The 20,561-nt window shown below is 37.5% G+C and overlaps 1 protein-coding gene across 22 annotated transcripts in view; it reads left to right on the top strand.

Annotated features, from left to right (window-relative positions):
- Positions 1-20,561, top strand: part of ERC2 (ELKS/RAB6-interacting/CAST family member 2) — a 979,000-nt gene that overhangs the window by 303,031 nt on the left and 655,408 nt on the right. For 12 of the 22 annotated variants that reach the window (XR_002337955.1, XR_002337954.1, XM_021070717.1 and 9 more), the window contains 2 exons: positions 3,779-3,853; positions 6,651-6,692. Coding sequence is in view for 16 of the 22 variants with exons in the window: in XM_021070717.1 (XP_020926376.1) it covers positions 3,779-3,853; positions 6,651-6,692 (117 nt within the window). In the remaining 6 variants the exon portion in view is untranslated. The remainder of the gene's footprint in view (positions 1-3,778; positions 3,854-6,650; positions 6,693-20,561) is intronic. The other 10 variants (XR_002337959.1, XR_002337957.1, XR_002337956.1 and 7 more) reach the window with 1 other exon arrangement.

Here is a 20,561-nt window from a genome sequence, read left to right as displayed (position 1 = left end):
TGAAGCAGAGAGAGTTGGAATCCTTGTAGATAAAGCCTAAAAACATAAGGTGAACTTAATAGTAGTTTTATTTTTCATGTTCACCACCATCCAATGTGGGGTGTTCAGCAGCCTTTTCACATGGTATTTTAGGAACTTAGGTTCCTTTTATCTTGGGGTTCTGCTATCTTCTTGGGTCTTAGAGTCCTTTATTTCTAATCAGCAGACAGGAAAAGAGGGAACGTTGAGGACAGTGTAGGAGATTTTTGTGGAGTTGAATTCCTCATTTTTACCCACATTCTACTGGCCAGAAATGTATGTCACATGCCTCATCTGAATACAAGAGTGGTGATGGTAATACTTCCTGGCAATAGCTCTATGCTAGTAAAGAGAAGCAGTAATCATTGTTGGGCAACTGGTCCTGTCTGCCATGGTCAGAGTGAACATTTTAAGGATCTTCAACCTCAGAGATGGATATAATGTTTGAGATGGGACTTTCAGACAATCCATAAAGTCTGTATGTGGCTTATAATCTTCACTTACCTGACAACTTAAGAATTAAGGTGATCCTCAGAAACTGTGAGGTCATAATTGATTGAAGAATAATGTAATTATGGTAGAAAATTACAATTTTTGTGTAATTGGTGATTTTATTTTACTTTTTAAAGGAGTAACAGAGAGGGTAAGGACCCAGTCTGGATTTTGAGTTGGTGTGTATTATAATAGAACTTGTATAATTATAAAAAGAGAACTCTGTTTTCATTTTTGAAAAACTATTGCTGCAAGTTTAGCTTTCTTATTGCATGTTTGCTCTTAAAAATGTTTTCATGCTTGGCACGAATTATAACAGCACATGTCTTTACCCTATGGTTTTGTTTTTGTTCTGTTACTTAGTTGCTTCGTGATTATTTTTATTTGTTTTATATAAGCCTAACCTCTCCCTCAAATTATTTTATGATTATTCTGGAACTTGATTGGCTGTGATATGAAATTATCATGAATTTCATTCTCAACTTTTTCATTAAGATGCTTTTGGTGCCCCATGGTATCAGAATTGGTGACGTGTGAAATGTGTTTCTTCTACCACTTATTATGGCACAACTCTGACAAGGGACTTACTTTCTGTTTTCTCATCTGTAAGATTTTATCGGTCCAGTGAACTTCAACAACCTTGGAAGTAATGTGGAGGGCTAAAGTTGAGGCTAGTAGCTTTTTCTTTTCTTTTTTTTCCCCCAGGCTGAGGTCCTTATGTCATATACTCAATGATGTGCTGGAAACTGGGTTGTACTGGCCCAAGAAAGCCAAATACCACAAACTTGTTTTAACAGCTAATATTGCAAATTAAATATACAAACTCATGATTAAAGAAGTTATATCCAAAACTTAGAGTCCCCTGGTGTCCTAGTGGTTAAGGAGTTGGCATTGTAATGGCTGTGGCTCTGGTTTGATCCCTGGCCTGGGCACTTTCACATGCTGCAGGTGTGGCCAAAAAAAATTATATCCCAAACTCACAATTTCCTAGTTTCTGTTGAATTTTACCATTAGCTATGATTTTAAAGTTATTACATCTATTTTGTCCATACGATAGAAAAACCATTTGTTGGGGGTGCTGTTGCAACTCTCTTCCTAACTCTGAATTCGTGACACCACTTAAGTGGTTTGAAGTTGGCCGTTGTGGGTGCTGGTTATTAAATGTTTACCAGAGCCTACCCATTGGACTTACCACAAAGGTCATACTTTTGATAGGGTACTGTTGAGGCTTGAAAGAGACAGGGGACATTGTAGATGCTCAATAAAAGATAGCTACTTTTAAGGACATTTCTTCAGAAAAATCTCTGCTATCACCACAGAGCTCCAAAATAACTGGTGTGCCAGATAATTGCAGACAGGGCCTCCAAAAGGACACTGGATCTCTCTTTTTTTTTTTTTTTTTTTTTTTGTCTTTTTTGTCTTTGTTGTTGTTGCTATTTCTTGGGCCGCTCCCGCGGCATATGGAGGTTCCCAGGCTAGGGGTTGAATCGGAGCTGTAGCCACCGGCCTACGCCAGAGCCACAGCAACGCGGGATCCGAGCCGCGTCTGCAACCTACACCACAGATCATGGCAACGCCGGATCGTTAACCCACTGAGCAAGGGCAGCGACCGAACCCGCAACCTCATGGTTCCTAGTCGGATTCGTTAACCACTGCGACACGACGGGAACTCCCTGGATCTCTTTATTTTAATCTATTTATAACATGGGTTCAGTAATATTTGACCTGATCCCTTCTACAGATATTTTAGGGGGAAAAAATGTTCTGATGTTGAGACCATTTGAATAATAAGGAAATAGTAATTCTGGTTCTTCTCAAATTGAAGGACGAGAAGTAGTTTTGCACAGGTTTGCTGATTTGTGTCAGTGATGACTTTGAGGAGAAAATATGCTGCAATCCAGAACTGTAGCAGTAACTCCCCAAGTGCTAGTTCCTAGAACTGTCTACTGTAGTCCATGACCAAGTATTCTTGGACCCCAGGCAAATAAGAACGATATGGGTGAAAGGTTGCTTTTTTTTTTTTTATTAATTCAGAGATCTAGAAAAGGACTTTAATTGTGTGATTCTGTTCTTCTGACAATTTTTACATTAATAGGTTCTATCTTAATGAAATGGTGATGATAATAGATGGTGGTGGAGGAGATAGGTTTAATTTTAATGGTCTTGCTTGCATGAAGCCAGAAATTATGTTGGTCATCTACTTTAACACCTAAGGTTTTCTTTTCATTTTTTAAATGTTTGTGGTCCAGTGGAATGTAAAGACCTAGAATGTAAAGACCTATCCAAAAGTGACTAAGAATTCAAATAAGTTTTAATAGCTTTACTCGTAGGTGAGTAATTGTATCAGCAGTTTGGACATGCATGAGCATTTTTGTTTACTCCTGTCATTGACTACTTTTATAAAACTGTTGATAATTGTCATTAAGGAAATCAAAGCATGAACTGAATTAACTTATCTTTACTGCCAAGACAATCTTTCAAAATCTTGATGGCTGGTTTTTTTTTTTTTTTTTTTTTTTTTTGAGAAGAAGCATACAAAAATTGAGCCTTGAAGCTTAAAATTGTAATTATGTGTTTGCTTTTAACCCAAAGAAGTTCTTGGGTCTGCATCTGGCTTTGACAATTTTTTTCTCCTCTCTAACGCTGTTAATATTAGTGCCACTTTTAATTTCTTGGTATCATGAATGCATAAACATATCACACACAGATGTGATTTTTGAACAAGCACCGAAACTATAAATTAGGAAGCAAGAGATTCACAAGGTTTCATCAGATCACTTCACTCCAAAAAGTGACACAGTTGTACTGAAAATGTTTTAAATTGCTCATTTCAAACCTGCTTCAGTAGCAAAATGCCATGCGTGCAGTGGATTTGCAACAACGTTAGTCATTTTCTTTTCTCCGTTTCCTTGCTGTGTTTGTATTGAGAGCACAGAGTAATGTAATTTAGTAAATTATGATTTGATGGCTGGGCAACAGCCCCAGTGTTGAACAGTATTTGGACTATGATTACTTTCTGGCTTTGTCACAGTTGACATTAATTATTGATGGAAGTTTCAGAAATAGCGCATGTGCCAGGAGCTTTTCACCGGAGCGCAGGCTCCAGGCAGGAGGGATACTAAAGAGAGTGGGGGAAGAGGCACCTGTGGCTTGTTTATGTCTGTACACAGCAAACTTGGACCTGGTGGGCTGTGTGGTACCTGTGTAAAGGTCATGGTGTAACGGAAGGATGAACCGTCAGGCTTATTTCTATCGTGTTCCTCCCCAGGAATTACACCGAAGAAGCCAACTTCAGCCGGAGCCAGCCAAGACGAAGGCTCTCCAGACTGTCATTGAAATGAAGGTAGGAGCTGTTCACATTTCTTAAATACAGCTGTTCCCCCGGAGTTTGTTCTAAACTTGATGATGCCTAACATAAACACGTGAGATGAACCCTTTGTTTTTCTCTAGGCACTCCTGGTGAGTGCTTTTCTTGATTTTCTTTCTTTCTTTTTTTTGTCTTCTCGTGTGCTTTTATTTTATTGGCCCTTTAATTAGGATGGCTTTTCTGGACAGAAGAAAAAAGGGCTCAAGTATTCCTTGGCTGAAAGGAGCTGAGTTCATTTCCAGAGCATGGCCAACGCTTTCAATCCTAAGTGAGGGTTTATGTGTGCTTTAAAAGTAAACTTCTAAAGCTAGAATAATTTTTTTCTAATCCCACTCATGTTATAATGAAAAGACACCTTGAGAAACTAAAATTTGGCAAAGAGAAATTGTTTTATATGCAATAGAGGCATTAACAAATTACAATTTTGCTATCAGCAAAATTTACTTTGCAAAGACTAATACTTTTAGGACTCTAGTATTTTCTCCCAGCCCAGTCTAGAAGTAATAATAATTTAGGAAATACAAGGTATTTCGAATATGTTTTGGAGGCATAGAGAAACACTATTTAAAAGAAGCAGGGATCTTTCTGGATGGATTTAAGTCATTTAAAGAATAATGAAGTAAATAATTATGACCAAGCCATTAAGAAACAAATCTAAATGAAACCCAGTTGCTTTGTCAGTTTCTAGAAATTTGAAGTCTTTTTACTTCCAGTTTTTGCCAGAAGGAAGCAGATAGTAAAGTACTTATCTTAATAATAAATAATTCTTGATTTAAGTTGTTCCATGAAGAAAAAAATTATACTGATATTTGCAATCTGGTTATTCCACGCACAAGTTTAACATTTGACAGTTTGCTGTCAACATCATCCTACAAAAGAATTCTGAATTTTCTGATAGGGTAATGATTTTTCTGTCTTTCTTGGAGCACAAGATTTTGAATTGTCTGCCAAAAAATTCCCAAGTCCTGGGGAAAAAGAAATTTATATGAGATACTGAATTCCTGTATATACAATTCTGACTTGGGTTTTTTTTTTTTTAATTACAATGTCTTCAACTAAGCGGAGTTTTGTAGATATAATGTAGAACACTTGCTTTAAAACTTTGTCTCTTCAATAAAGTTACGTGATTCAAGGCACTTAAAATACATTTGTGGCAAACTGACTGAAAAAATATTATCAAGGAGACCAAATGCCATTAAGGTTAAAAAATAATTGCTAATTTTGGCTTACCAATTCATTTTGAATTTGTGAAATTCTAACTTATTTTGAAAAGAAACTTACCATCCTACACTTGTGGGAGTGGTTCATAACTGAGATTTCACCCTCCTTTGACACTGGAATCAAATTTGAAATTTGGCTAAAGCTTTAAAAAGAAAAGGAAAGAAAAGAAAAAAGAAAAAAAAGACAGAGATTTTAAAGATTTAATTTTATTTATTTGCAGAGTCCCTCAATCTTCCTTCCACTGACCTTCATACCTACCTCCCCAGTTCCTAGCACAGTTAGAAAAGAGGACATATATAAAATTGATTTCTAAATTATCCTTAAAAAAAAAACAAAGAAAAATTGAGTCCCAGAAATCTTTGGAAAAACCAGGAATGACATTTATGCCACTGCAGTGGACATTTTCCTGGTAAAGGTCTCTATACAAAGACATTTGGTAATTTTGGGGACTTTTATAAGTAGAAAATCTGTTTGATTATCACTTACTCTTTCTAGCATCATATATTTAATTTGAAAATAAAAATAGTAAATAATCACACTCAGGCTATCTATATGAGAAGGCATAAAACATAATGAGGGGGCAAATTCATATCTATATGTTATCAGTAAATTGATTCTGGAGTTTTTTTTTTTTGGTTTTTTTTTTTTTCCCTCAAATGGTGCCAGTGATGTTGATTTGCAGAAGAGCACATTTTTAGGACAAATGATAATTAATGTGCTTGTCAGGAAACTGAGCCTGGAGTTTTTCTATTGTTTTTTGGATGCCTGTTAATTTACAAAGCACTGCCTTCTGTTTTGTCAATTGGGAAGTCTGGTCCCATTAGCATCTATACTCAACATGCATAAATTGAGTTATAGAGGCAGCTGGTAGAGGGTCATCTCCTCAGCTGTGTGTGTATGTTGTGACAGAGGCTGTGATCTCTTCTGTTTTTGTACATTACATCCCTGTGAAATTGGAGAGAATATTCAAAATCCATATTTTACAAGCCTTAGGGTTGACTACCAAATAGAACTGACACTTAAACCTGGTGGGTAGAACTGGAGATACTGTTGTGATTTAACTTAAACACCTTTGGGTAAACATCAGTATCATCTAGGGCTTTGGCAAAAGCTAAAATTTATAGGAGCTTTATTAGAGTAAGTTGGACCTTTCATTGCAGGGAGATGACATGAATTAAGGATTTAGAAGTTGTCTCCACTTAGCTATCCCTTGCTTCTTAGAGAAACTGAGGGTGAAATTCTGACTTCTCATTTTCTCCAGAAATATGCTTTGCAACAACTCAAAAAAGGTGTTTGTTGTGAAAATCTGTGAAATCTTGCCCAAATTAAAGCACTTTTAGAACCACAGTCTGGTAGGTCTAGATCTGTATGTACTCCTCTGGACTTTTAAAGTCTCTGTAGGGAAGGGCCATCTTCACACACCACACAAAGTGGGGCAGTTCTCTTGCAGCCATTCAACTACTGCCAGCCACTTGAGCCAGGGGGGCTAATGTCACCTGAATGAAAATAAAAGAAAGTAAAGTGAATGAAGTTGTGATTTATCTTCTTGCAGGAAGCTCCAAGTTTTAATTTTGATCCTGATTTGATCTGGCAGGTATGTTGCAGGTTTGCAATTAGAACATGATGTGTTTTTTAGAAAAATTAGAGTTTTCTTGTAGATGTTGCAGTGTTCCTCCTTTTCTTGCTTTTGTGTCTAAAGATTATTTACTAAGCTGCTCTCTTCTGCTCTTATGTAGAACTGCCAGTAAAAATTAGTTAAAAGGCTTCTTCCTTCTTTTTTCTTTCTGTAATGTTAATTCCTTTGAAAGAATGTGTTTTTAACTTTTATTATAAATTTGACATGACATAAACATGATGTTCAAAAGTTGTACTTTCTTGGATTCTTTCATAAAGCTCTATGCTGCTTTTTCAAAAGAAAATGAATTACAGTAATTACAGTACTTTTCAGATAATCTCAAAAATTTTTTTCTTTGTTAGAACTTTTAAGTGAATGAAAAATCTAATTCAAAAATGGCTAAAGCCTAAAGGAAATGCATTGATTCACTTAACTGGAAAAAAAAAAAGGGGTATTGCTTCAGGCACAGCTTGATCCTGGGCATCAATAGATGTTAACAGATCCCATTTTCTCCCATTCCAACTCTTACTTCAGCTTTCTTCATGTGAGCTGTTTTTAGACTGCCCCTTTCTGCTTATCTGAGCAAGATGGCTAAAGTAACTCTCATAATTACAGAAGGAAGGGATAGGGAGGAAGTTATATTTTTTAAAAATGCAAAAAACACAAACCAACCCTAGAATAATAATAATTACTGAGATGGAACATAAATCTTCACTCCAAATTTAACTGAGGCTGCAAGAAAAAGCACAAAATTCCCTAATACTCATTTGCTTTTAATAAATTAAATGACACTCATTTATCAAGAAAAACAAACTTGGAAGTTCCCTTGTGGCACAGTGGTTTAAGGATCCAGTGTTGTCACTGCTGTGGCACAGGTCTCAGATGTGGCGTGGACTCAGTCTCTGGCCTGGGACTGAGACTTACATATGCTACAAATATGGCCAGAAAGGAAAAATAAAAAGAAACTTGATGCTGGTACTAAATTCAGCAGAATTTATCAAATGCAATATGTATGAGTGACATAAGGTTTTTAGTAAAAGTTGCACAAAACATACTTGGTCTTGTGAACTTGTTAACTAAAGTGGATTAGGAAGCTAGAGGCATAATGTGAATATGTGAAAAATGAAGAGAGGGTTATGAACATTTAGGTTTCTAATCACATGACCATCCATGGCTCTTGTGTGTCATGAGTGGTTTTTCTTGTGTAACTTTTGTTCCTGTTAAGCTTTTCTATGGAAACTGAATAGAAAGCAGTTCAGGACCGAGCTTGACCAAGTTACTGCCTTGTAGATGTGTTCTTGATGAAAGAATATGACTTTGTGTTTAGATGCTAAGGTAAGGCTGATCTTTTGTTTTTAAAACTAAACACAAAGCCTTGTCTTTGTGTTCAGACAGATGTCTACTGTTTTTCTGCATTGGGGGTTACTGACTTGTAGTTGAGTTAATTTTCCTTTAAGAGATTACTTGGTGTTTGATCAAGTTCAGCCAATTTGGTTCCACCAGGCATGGCTAGGGTACATCGGAACATGGAGAAGGCAAGAACTACTTGGTAATTTTTCCCAATGTCACATAGCTGGGGAGGGAGAGACTTCAAATCCAAACCTAGGCCATTGAATGTGTCTCACTTGCCAATGTGAATTTAATCTGAGTCCTGGGATCTACGAGGAATAGCATGAAGTGGCTGAAATATTTTCTTTGGCTTCAGGGCCTGGGGCCTACCTAAGTTTTTTTCATCCGTCTTTTGAGTTGTTTATTACTTACCTGAGTCTAAGCACTATACTCAGAATTGTTTCTTCTCCCAAGAAGACATGTTCATAGCAAATTGGTGTCAAACCTAGTTTTCTAGTCAAGCCATTATGATGACTTTTAAGTGTTAAAAATGTCATAGGTCCTTTTGTTACTACTAAAAAGAAAGAATAAGAGCAATAACAACAACAGTACTACTTGCATCATCAGTGGCAACTACAGTGCGAACACCAATAACCACACAAAAGGAGCCAGGTGCAAGATATGTGACACAGGATATCCCATGGGTAGACATAATTAGCTCCATTTCACAGATGAGATGAGAAAGCAGTGGTTTAGAAAAGGTGACCAACCTTCCCAAGGTCCTTTAGATGGTAGGTTGGCAGCTGAGATTTGAACATGGATTTCTTCTTCTAAGTTCTCGCATTCTCTACCACTTTGGTCTGCTTTTTACTGGAGACAGACCTTAAGTTGAACTGGTTTTCCTTTCCACAGTTACTTTGTAAATCAAGCACTGAGATATGCATCTTAGAGCAGGTTGAGGTAGCTCATGTGACCTGGAGAGTTCTATTTGATATTTTTGGAAAGGTGCAATTTGTACTTTGTTCTGTAAGGCAAGATTCATCCTTTTTACATGAAAATGTTATTAGTCCTCCAAATACCTACCCTACAGCCAACATATGCCCTGTTTTTTTTTTTTTTTTCCCCTGAGTTCTAAGTTTTGCCCTGAGGCCTTTATAACATTGTGGAGTATAATTCATTTAAACTTGCACAGCCCTGTGTTTTTGGTGTGCACTATCCACTTATGATGCCAGAAATTATCCTTTAACTTATTTTTCTCCTGAGAAATTTCTTCATCTTCTTATATTTCAACTTAAAAAAACCCCAAAACCCTTGTTCCATTTAACTCTTTTCCTTAAATAAGGGGAAAAATGTGGGTTTTAAGTGATAGCCAGAAAAAGCAAAATGTCAAGTTAAATGCTGGCTCTGGATGATATACAGTTGTCATTTAGGAGCAAGAAGACTAAAAAAAAAAAAAAAGGAAAAAAAGAAACATTTTTTTCCCAAAAAAGTTTTTTTTTTTTTTTTTTTTTCCCCCACAAATGGCCATACGCATGGCATGTGGAAGTTCCTAGGCCAGGGATTGAATCCAAGCTACACCTGAGACTTATGCTGCAGCTGTGACAATGCCAGATCTTTTAACGCACTGCATTTATCTGGGGATTGAACCCACACCTCTTCTGTGACCTGAGGTGCTGCAGTCAGATTCTTAACCCACTGCACCACAGCGGGGACTCCCCAAACTTTCTTATATGTACTTATATGTATTTAAATGTTTGAGTTGCTAATTGATAATTCCTGCTATAAACAGGTTAAGCTTTTGTGTGAATGAAACTTATGAAGTTGAATTACAAATAGCAGTGCCTACCAAGCAGCTGTTTTGTGTGTAGCACCATGGTGGGCCTTTCAGAAAAAGTGAGTACACTGTCTTTAAGGAGCTAATGGAAGGAAGTATATGAATAGTGACCAGAGACTGGAAAAATGGGCTGCAGAGGCTCAGATGATATCAAATATAAGAGGAGCAGGGAATGCATTTTGTAGGAGGTAGCATTTGAGGAGGGCTTTGAAAAATGGCATGATTTGGATAGCGGGAGAAGGATTATCTATCAAAAGTGGGAATTGTATCAGCAAAGGCAAGGAGGTTGGAAATTATGAGACATGTCTGGGGAAGAGCAGATCATTTAATTTGGTTAAGAGAAGACTTTGTGTGTGTGTCTTTTTGCCTTTTCTACGGCTGTTCCTGCGGCATATGGAGTTTACCAGGCTAGTGGTCTAATCAGAGCTGTAGTCGCTGGCCTACGCCAGAGCCACAGCAACGCCAGATCCAAGCCTCGTCTGTGACCTACACCACAGCTCACAGCAACGCCGGATCCTTGACCCACTGGGCAAAGCCAGGGATCGAACCTGCAACCTCATGGTTCCTAGTCGGATTCGTTAACCACTGAGCCACAATGTGAACTCTGAGAGAAGACTTTTTTATAGGGTTATAGTTGACTTACATAGTGTGTTAGTTTCAGGTGAACAGCAAAGTAAATTGGTCACACATATACATATATCCATTTCTTTTTAGATTGTTTTCCCACATAAGTTATTATATAGGATTGAGTAGATTTCTCTGTGCTATATACTAGGTCCTTTTTACCTATCTATTTTATACGTAGTAGTGTGTATATGTTAATCCCAATCTCCTAATTTATCCCACCCCCCCTCTATGTCTGACTTGTGCTTCATTTAGTATGATAATCTCTAGGTCCATCCATGTGGCTGAAAATGGCATTATTTCATTTTTTATGGCTGAATAATATTCCATTTTATATATGTACCATATCTTTATCCATTCTTTTGTCTGTGGACATTTAGATTGCTTCCATGTCTTGGCTATTGTAAATGGTGCTTCAGCGAATATTAGGGTGTGTGTATCTTTTGAAACTATGGTTTTCTCTGGATATATGCTCAGGAGTGGAATTGCTGGATTGCATGGTAGCTATATTTTTAGTTTTTTTAAGGAACCCCCTTACTCTTCTCCATAGTGGTTGCACAGATTACATTCTCAGCAACAGTGTAGGAGGGTTCTCTTTTCTCCACACTCTTTCCAGCACTTTTTGTTTGTAGATTTTTTTGTATGATGGCCATTCTGACTGGTTTGAGGTGATACCTCATTGTAGTTTTGATTTGCATTTCTCTAATACTTAGTGATTTGAGCATATTTTTCATGTGCTTTTTGGCCATCTGTCTGTGAAAGAAGACTTTTTAAGTTTAAAAAGCAAGGGGAAAATCAAATAGAGCCACAAGAAAATGGGAGAAAAGAAATAACAGAGATAAAAGCTGAAATAAATAAATACAAACTAAAATATGCTAGAGGAGAACATGAAAGCTAAACACTAGTTTTTGAAGAGATTAACCAAAATGACAAATCCTGGTCAGAACCATTGAGAAAAATAGAGACAGCACAAATAAACAATATCATGATTGAAAGGGGGAATCGCTATGAATCTCATTGACTTTAAAACTATGAAGGGATTTTTATTAACAACATTTTGATAATAAAATTGAAATTTTAGATCAGTTCTTTAAAAAACTTATCAAAACCACATGAAAAGAAATAGAATATCTGAGTAGTCCTAAATATTAAAGAAAACATTTCTATGTTTTAAAATCTTACCACCAAAAATTATCTAGAAATCAAACCAAATAAAAGCCCCCTGCAGTACCAGGTGGTTTCTTCAGTGAATTTTGCTAGACATTTGAGGAAAAAACTCTATCAATCACACAGAAACTATACCTTGGAATAGAAAAAGAGGGAACACTTCCCATTTTATTTTATGAGGCCAGTATAACCTTGATATCAATACCCAACAAAGCCGTTGCAAGAAAGGAAAATTACAAGCACTCTTTCTCACAAAGATCAATGCAAAATATCCTCGTGAACTGAATCTAGTAACAATAACCACTTTATGCTTAATCCAATAAAGAAAGGATGGACTAATATTTAGATATCAATGTTATTGACATTAAAAAGATGGAGAAAAATTAATATAATTCAGTAAATATGGAGAAAGCATTTGATAGCTGTAGTATTCATTCATGCTTAAAGAAAAGCAAGCTTTTAGCAAACTCCAGTTAGAAGGAAAAGATTTTCTTAATCTGATAAGAGGTAGCCAAAAGGAAGCTACAGCAAATACCATTTTTTTTTTTTTAAATTTTCCCACTGTACAACAAGGGGGTCAGGTTATCCTTACATGTATACATTGCAATTACAGTTTTTCCCCCACCCTTTCTTCTGTTGCAACATGAGTATCTAGACATAGTTCTCAATGCTATTCAGCAGGATCTCCTTGTAAATCTATTCTAGGTTGTGTCTGATAAGCCCAAGCTCCCGATCCCTCCCACTCCCTCCCCCTCCCATCAGGCAGCCACAAGTCTCTTCTCCAAGTCCATGATTTTCTTTTCTGAGGAGATGTTCATTTGTGCTGGATATTAGATTCCAGTTATAAGTGATATCATATGGTATTTGTCTTTGTCTTTCTGGCTCATTTCACTCAGTATGAGAGTCTCTAGTTCCATCCATGTTGCTGCAAATGGCATTATGTCTTTCTTTTTTATGGCTGAGTAGTATTCCATTGTGTATATATACCACTTCTTCCGAATCCAATCCTCTGTCGATGGACATTTGGGTTGTTTCCATGTCCTGGCTATTGTGAATAGTGCTGCAATGAACATGTGGGTGCATGTGTCTCTTTTAAGTAGAGCTTTGTCCGGATAGATGCCCAAGAGTGGGATTGTGGGGTCATATGGAAGTTCTATGTATAGCTTTCTAAGGTATCTCCAAACTGTTCTCCATAGTGGCTGTACCAGTTTACATTCCCACCAACAGTGCAGGAGGGTTCCCTTTTCTCCACAGCCCCTCCAGCACTTGCTATTTGTGGATTTATGAATGATGGCCATTCTGACTGGTGTGAGGTGGTATCTCATGGTAGTTTTGATGTGGATTTCTCTTATAATCAGCGATGTTGAGCATTTTTTCATGTGTTTGTTGGCCATCTGTATATCTTCTTTGGAGAAATGTCTATTCAGGTCTTTTGCCCATTTTTCCATTGATTGATTGGTTTTTTTTGCTGTTGAGTTGTATACAAATACCATATTTAATGATAAAATATTGACAGCTTTCCTCATAAGGAACAAAAATAAGAATGCTTATTATTGTCACTTCTACTCAGCAATATTCTGGATATTCTAAGAATTATAAAGGATATTCACAGGCATCATACTGTTTTTTTTTTTTTTTTTTTTTTTTTTTTTTTGTCTTTTTAGGCCCTCACCCGTGGCATATGGAGGTTCCCAGGTTAGGGGTCCAATTGGAGCTGTAGCTGCCAGCCTACGCCACAGCCACAGCAACACTGGATCCAAGCTGAATCTGCGACCTACACCACAGCTCACGGCAACACCAGATCCCCTGCCCACTGAGCAAGGCCAGGAATCAAACCCGAGTCCTCATGGATACTACTCAGCCATGATGGGAAATCCTATTTACAGGCAACATAATCTTGTATGTAAAAAATCTCAATGAATCTATATATAAACTATTAGAGTAATAGATAAATATCTGGTCACTATTTTAAAATGAAGCATCTACATACCAGTAACAAACAATTATAAAATGAAATTTAGAAAAAAACATAATTTTGGGTGCTGTTTAAAAAACCCAAAATATGTAGGAACAGACCTCACAGTGGTACACTGCTGAGACCATCTCAGCAAGTTAGGGCTAAAGAACGGGTGCTGTGAAACTTAAGGAAAAAGTTAACATAAAACAAGACAAAGAGACATTTGTCTTAATTAAAGGTGGACACCTGGGAACTCAAGGTCTCAGGAACCAAGAGTGCAGCCTCAAGAAACCACATGGCTTTTATTCTGCTGTTTGGGATTACGTCAGGTGAGGAGGGGGCTGTAGGTGCAGGATACAGTTTTTTTTAAATTATTTTAAAAGTTCTTTTATTATTGTAAAAGTCACACGGCTGGTAGATGGTTAAGCTTTTACTCTGACAATCATTAGCATTTGAGGAAGCTTGGCATTAGCCATCTATGCATAGCATCTAGAGAATCATCATTGTGCTTCCACAAGGCATGCCTAGGTTTTGCGCCTTGGTTCTCTTTGCTAATGCATATTCTGCTAACGACTGCTCATAAACCACTTGGGGCCATGAAATTCCTCTTTCTCTTATTCTTAAGAGGACATATGCTGTGCAAACGGCATTGCCAATCTGCACAGGTCCCGCGTGCCTAGACCAATGCATTATGTCCTCATTCAGCTGACCATAGGAATAATTTTATGCCTTTCGGTCTTTGTTCTTAAGCTTAAGTCATTTACCAGCACTGTGACTGTTTTTCAAACAGGAATATGAGGTAAAGTAAAGCAGGACAAGATGGAATTTTCAGCAAAGAGGCTAAGAAAATATAGTAGAAACATGTCTGGTGACAGTATACAAGACCTAATTTAAATAGAAGATACAAAACGTGACTACATGTGGAATAACCAAAAACTTGAAACAAATGAATTCGCTATCAACGGTGACAGTGGAAAGTTAATAGCGAATATTCATAACAGTGAAATGCTATATATGGTAATGAGAAGGACCAAGTTATTTCTTTATGTAACAACATGATTGAATACCCCCAAAACAGTGTGGAAAGAAGCCAGATAGAAAAGAACACATACAATATGATTCTGTTTGTATGTGTTGCACAAATAGGCAGAAGTAATCAGTGGTATGAGATGTCTGGATAGTGGTTAATTTGGAGGAAGAGAGAGGGTGTAGAGGTTAGGAGGAGTCATGAAGGAGGCTTCTGGAATGTAAGTAATATTCTGTTTCATGATATGGTTTGTATATAATCCAGGTGTGTTCACGTCATCATAATTCATCATGCTAAAAACCTATGATTTGGCTACTTTCTTATGTATAGTATACATTTTTAATTTATTTTGTATTTTATTTTATTACTTTATTTTTTTGTCTTTTTAAGGGCCTCATCCATGGCACGCAGAGGTTCCCAGGCTAGGGGTCAAATTAGAGCTGTAGCCGCTGGCCTATGCCACAGCCAGAGCAATGCAAGATCTGAGCCGCATCTAAGATCTACACCACAGCTCACAGCAATGCTGGATCCTTAACCCACTAAATGAGGCCAGGGATTGAACCTGTGTCCTCATGGATGTTAGTCAGCTTCATTTCTGCTGAGCCATGACGGGAATTCCTGTTTTTTTTTTTTTTTATTAAAGTATAGTTGACTTACACTGTTGGGCCAGTTTCTGCTATATAACAAAGTGACACACATGCACACACACACACATACCTACATACACACCCATAGTTTTTAAAATATTCTCTTCTATCATGGTCCTTGGTCCATCCTAGATGATTGAGTACACTTCCCTGTGCTATACAGTAGAACCCTATTGTTTAATCCATTCTGAATGTAATAGTTGGCATCTACTAACTGCAGACTCTCAGTTCATCTCATTCCCTCCCCCTTCTCCCTTGGCAACCACGAGTCTGTTCTCCATGACTATGAGTCTGCCTCTGCTCTGTAGATAGGTTCATTTGTGCCACACTGTAAATTCCACACATAAGTGATATCATATGGCACTTGTCTTTCTCCTTCTGACTTACTTCATTTAGTGTGATAATTTTTAGTTGCATCCATGTTGCTGTGAATGGCATCATTTCACTCTTTTTTTTATGGCAGTATTCCATTCCATATATGCACCACATCTTCTTAATCCATTTATCTGTCAGTGGACATTTAGATTGTTTCCATGTCTTGGCTATTGTGAATAGTGCTACCATGAACTTAGGGGTGCATATATCTTTCTGAGTTGTAGGTTTTTTTTTGGATATATCCCAGGAGTGGGATTGCTGGTTCACATGGCAACTCAGTATTTCAGTTCTTTGAGGAACCTCCATATTGTTTTCCATAGTGGTTTTGCCAACTTAAATTCCCACCAACAGTGTAGGAGGGTTCCTTTTTCTCCATAGACTCTCTAGCATTTGTTATCTGTAGGCATATTAATGATGGCCATTTTGACCAGTGTGAGGTGGCACCCCATTGCTGTCCTGACATGCGTTTCTCTAACAATTAGTGCTGCTGAGCATCCTTTCATGTGCCCATTGGCCATAAGCTTGTCTTCTTTGGAGAAATGTCTATTTAGGTCATCTGCTCACCCCTGGATTGGGTTGTTTGTTTCTTTGTTGTTGAGTTGCATGAGTTATTTGCATATTTAAGAGATTAAACATTTGTCAGTTGCATCCTTTGCAAACATCTCCCATTCTCTAGGTTGTCTTGTCTTTTTCCCTTTTTTCCTTATTTTTTCCTTTACATGCAAAAGCCTGCAAGTTTGATTAGGTCCCAACAGTTTATCCTTGTTTCCATTTCTATTGCCTTGGGAGACTGACCCAGTGAAACCTTCGTGCAATTTATGTTAGAGAATGTCTCACCTATGTTCTCTTCTAGGACTTCCATAGTGTCATATCTTATGTTTAAGTCCCCAAGCCATTCTGAGTTTATTTTTGTGCATGGTGTGAGGATGGGTTCCAACTTTATTGGTTTATATACAGCTGCCCAATTTTCTCAGTGCTACTTGCAGAAGAGATTGTCGTTTTCCCTTTCCATATCCTCTTGCCTCCTTTGTTGAAGATTATCTGACCCATAGGTGTGTGGGTTTATTTCTGGGATGCCCAGTCTGTTCCATTGATCTGCATATCTGTTTATGTAGTATACTTTAATTAAAAGATCACTTAAAAATAAGGAAGAAAAACTCAAAAATAAAAAGACAGTTCTGGAGTTCCCGTCGTGGCTCAGTGGTTGGTGAATCCGACTAGGAACCATGGGGTTGTGGGTTCAACCCCTGGCCTTGTTCAGTGGGTTGAGGATCTCGCGTGGCTGTGAGCTGTGGTGTGGGTTGCAGATGCGGTTCGGATCCCGCATTGCTGTGGCTCTGGTGTGGGCCGGTGGCTATAGCTCCGATTGGACCCCTAGCCTGGGAACCTCCATATGCTGCAGGAGCGACCTTAGAGGGGGCAAAAAGACCAAAAAAAAAAAAAAAAAAAAAAGACAGTTCTATTAAAAATTGGGCAAAGGATTTGAATAGATATTTCTCCTGTGAAAACATACAAAATGGCCAACAAGTATATGCAAAAATGTCCAACATGACTTGTCATAAGGGAAGTGCAAATCAAAAATGCAATTAGATACAACTTCTCCCCAACTATGATAGCTAAAATAAAAAGACAGTAACAAGTTGAGAAGCTGGACCCTCCTATTTTGATGTTAGGAATGTAAAATTGTTCAATCCTTTTAGAAAACTATTTGGCAGTAGTTTAAAATGTTAAAACATACACATTATGTATACCCAACCAATTGATAGTATGTATACACAAAAACTTATGCACATATGTTCATATTACAAAAACCTAAAACAATCTACATATTCATTATCTTGTATGAGTAAACAAAATATAGGATGTCCATATAGTAGAATATTATTCATCAATGAAAAGAAATGAAGGACCAATTCATGCTGTAACATTGATGATCCTTGAAAGTATTATGCTAAATGAAAGAAACGAGTTGCAAAAGGCCTCATATTATATGAAATGCCTAATATAGGTGTGTCCATAGAGATAGAATGTAGATTAGTGGTTGCCAGGATCTAGGGAGAAAAAAAGAGTGATTGCTAATAGGTACAGTGGTGGAGTGATTAAAATATCCTGGAGTAGATAGTGCTGATTGTTGCATAAATCACTGAATAGTATACTTTAAAAGAGTGAACTTATAGTACATATATTTTGTATAAATAAAGTTGTTATTTCAAAATAAAGATATTACAAAGGATCAACAAATTTGATTACTCAAAGATTAAAAATTAAAGTGAACCATAAAATAGCCAACTAGCAGATGCATTTCTAAGGTTTTTGGTAGTTAGAGTCTTCATATTATTTATGTGTAAAGAGGTTATATTTATCAGTGTGGAATAAAAGCTTAGAAAAAAATGTACCAAAATGGTGACAACTGATTATAGAAGGGGAGATTATAAAGGATTTTTTCTTTTTTTTCCTCCCCTATATGTTTATGTTTTCAACAATGTGCATTAATTATATAGGAATGATCAGGAATTATTATTTAGGAAAAACAATAATTCGTTGAAAGAAAAACCATATATCAAAAAAGCTTAAAATACACAGTTTCTTCTGTCCTGGTTCTTTTGATGAATCAAAAAGGCTCCAAAGGAAGATGGTTATATTATTTATGGAAATTGAGAATCCGGCTCTGCCACCTACTGCTGCTCTGAAATCTAGCTTTCCCTTCTGTGCATTGGGCCCATGTTGCCAGGCTGTGTAGAGTTGTGGCATGGATTAATGCATGGGAAAATCCTGACATACAATAGATGCTCAAGGAATTCTCTGCTTCAGCCCTTCCCTTTCAGTCTGGAAATTGAATTTTACATGTAGAAAAAAGGTGGTACCTTTGAGCAAGGACCACCAGAGAGAAAGAATTTAATAGCCTTACTTGAGGAAGAGTCTTAGCTCTGAATACACACACAGTTTGCCTGTGGAAAGAATTTAAAAGTGTCTTTGAAATGAGAAACCAGTGGAGAAATAAATTAGCAGCTCCCAATAGTCCTGTGGTATAATAAATGACCCAGGGACTTAGCTTCCTGGCTGTTGGGCTGTTGGCAAGTCACTTGTCTCTTCTGACTCTAACTGTTCTCATCTGGCAAGTTGAAAGCATTAAAGAAAGTGTCCTGCTTTAAAAATTCTGCCAAGTCTGGAGGCTCAGTGACTGGTAGTTTAGATTCTCAAAGGCCCTGCCTATGGACATGGCATTATTGCAAAGTTTAAATCTTTGCTTTGTTTGTGCCATCTTGGCCACCCCTGCCCTGGCCAGCAGGCCCTGCTCTCTCTTGTTGGTGCTCAGGTTCCCAGCTTATTGTTTATTTAGGGATTACAATTTCCTTATTGGCGTGTGCCCCCCCACCAGCAGGGTTGAGAAGTCAACCACAGGCCTCAAGTGAACTTCCCGCCTCAAGCTTCAGTAATGACAGTGTACCAGTTGTCACATGCCTTATCCCTAAGGCACGGTCCAGTTTCCACATCCCTCAAGACTGCACTGGTGACTTGGGGTGGCCTCAATTCCTCTGCCGCCTGTTGCTTTTTCCATGAGACAAACTTGTTGAACATAGAAGGGTTTGTGGTATGTTTTGGAGATCCTAAGAATGAGGCTCCAAACCAGGGCTCTTGAGGGCCTTGGGGGATGTTTAAAAGAATGGGAAGAACAAGTTCAGGTTGGTAGAAGGCCAGTTAGGAGAACTTGTTCACCCAGACTTTTCCCAAAGAGTGTTGGAAGCAAATAGAGGTGTCAGATGTCTATCTTTTTATTACTCCCTGTAGTGCATTTACAATTTTGCAAAGTATTATTTCACTGAATTTCTGGGAATTCAAGCTCTCTTTGGATTCAGATATTTGTGAAAGATGACATGGATCCAGGCTTGGGAGGGCAGGCTACACACACGCTGTGATCTTTAAAGGCTAAAAGTACTGTGTGGAAGAAAGGACTAAAATAGCCCAGCTTCTAGGTAGTTGACTATCTCTGAAACTAGTCTGTCCTAAGGTTGTCCAGGGAACAGCAAGATCCCAGCGCGTGGCCTCTTCGTTCCCATTCAGGGGAAGGCTACGTGGAGTGAACCATTTGAGCTTATAAAAGATGTCTAAAGAAAGTGATTAGAGAAGACAATTCAGGTGATACAGACCCACAGTTCATGAAGTATTATCATGAAGCAGACTGTTTCCACTTGGAGAACTGCAAAATGGAGTGGAAGGTAGGAAGCTTTTATCAGAGAAGAAATAAAGAACAAGGGAGAGAAAAATAGGAAGTATGTGATTGACAAGGGCTACACAGTTAACCGTATTTGAGGTGAAAAGGAATAAGGAAATAAATCTAAAGCCCAGAGTTGACTTACTGTTTGGGAGTTGGCTGACTGGATATACTGCATTTACAGTCAAGTAGAACATTTACAGGACATGAAAGTTACATAAATTTGGTTTGTTGATTTGACACCTTCTTGAACCTTTAACATTATTTCAACAAAAGAGAAAATCGTAGGTAAGTTATTTAGCTTTTGTAAGTATCCTGATCTATAAAATGGGTAAAATAAATACTTACTTCATAGGGTTGTAGGCAAGATTAAGTGAGATTTTCGAGTACAGTGCTTACATTAGTGATCAGTACGCTTTAGCTAGGGTTGTTATCAGCTGCATTTTTAATACCACATTTGAGAAACACTGTTTGCTTCTGCCTGTGCTATACCTTTCTGTATATTCAGATAATGCAAATATTTTTGTATTTTAACATAAATGGGGAAGAAGAAAATGTGCGCATAAAAATGAAATCTTTTGATGTGTCTTTTTTTCCAGCCCGAGGAACTTAACAGATTTTTGTGTTACCTCCATCCTGAAAGAAAATGTCCTCAGAGGCCAGGTCATTGTTAAC

This window comes from Sus scrofa, chromosome 13 (assembly GCF_000003025.6).
Source record: "Sus scrofa isolate TJ Tabasco breed Duroc chromosome 13, Sscrofa11.1, whole genome shotgun sequence".
Taxonomy (NCBI): Eukaryota; Metazoa; Chordata; class Mammalia; order Artiodactyla; family Suidae; genus Sus; species Sus scrofa.
The sequence above is the reverse complement of the archived record's forward strand: the minus strand, read 5'-3'. Positions and strand labels throughout refer to the sequence as shown.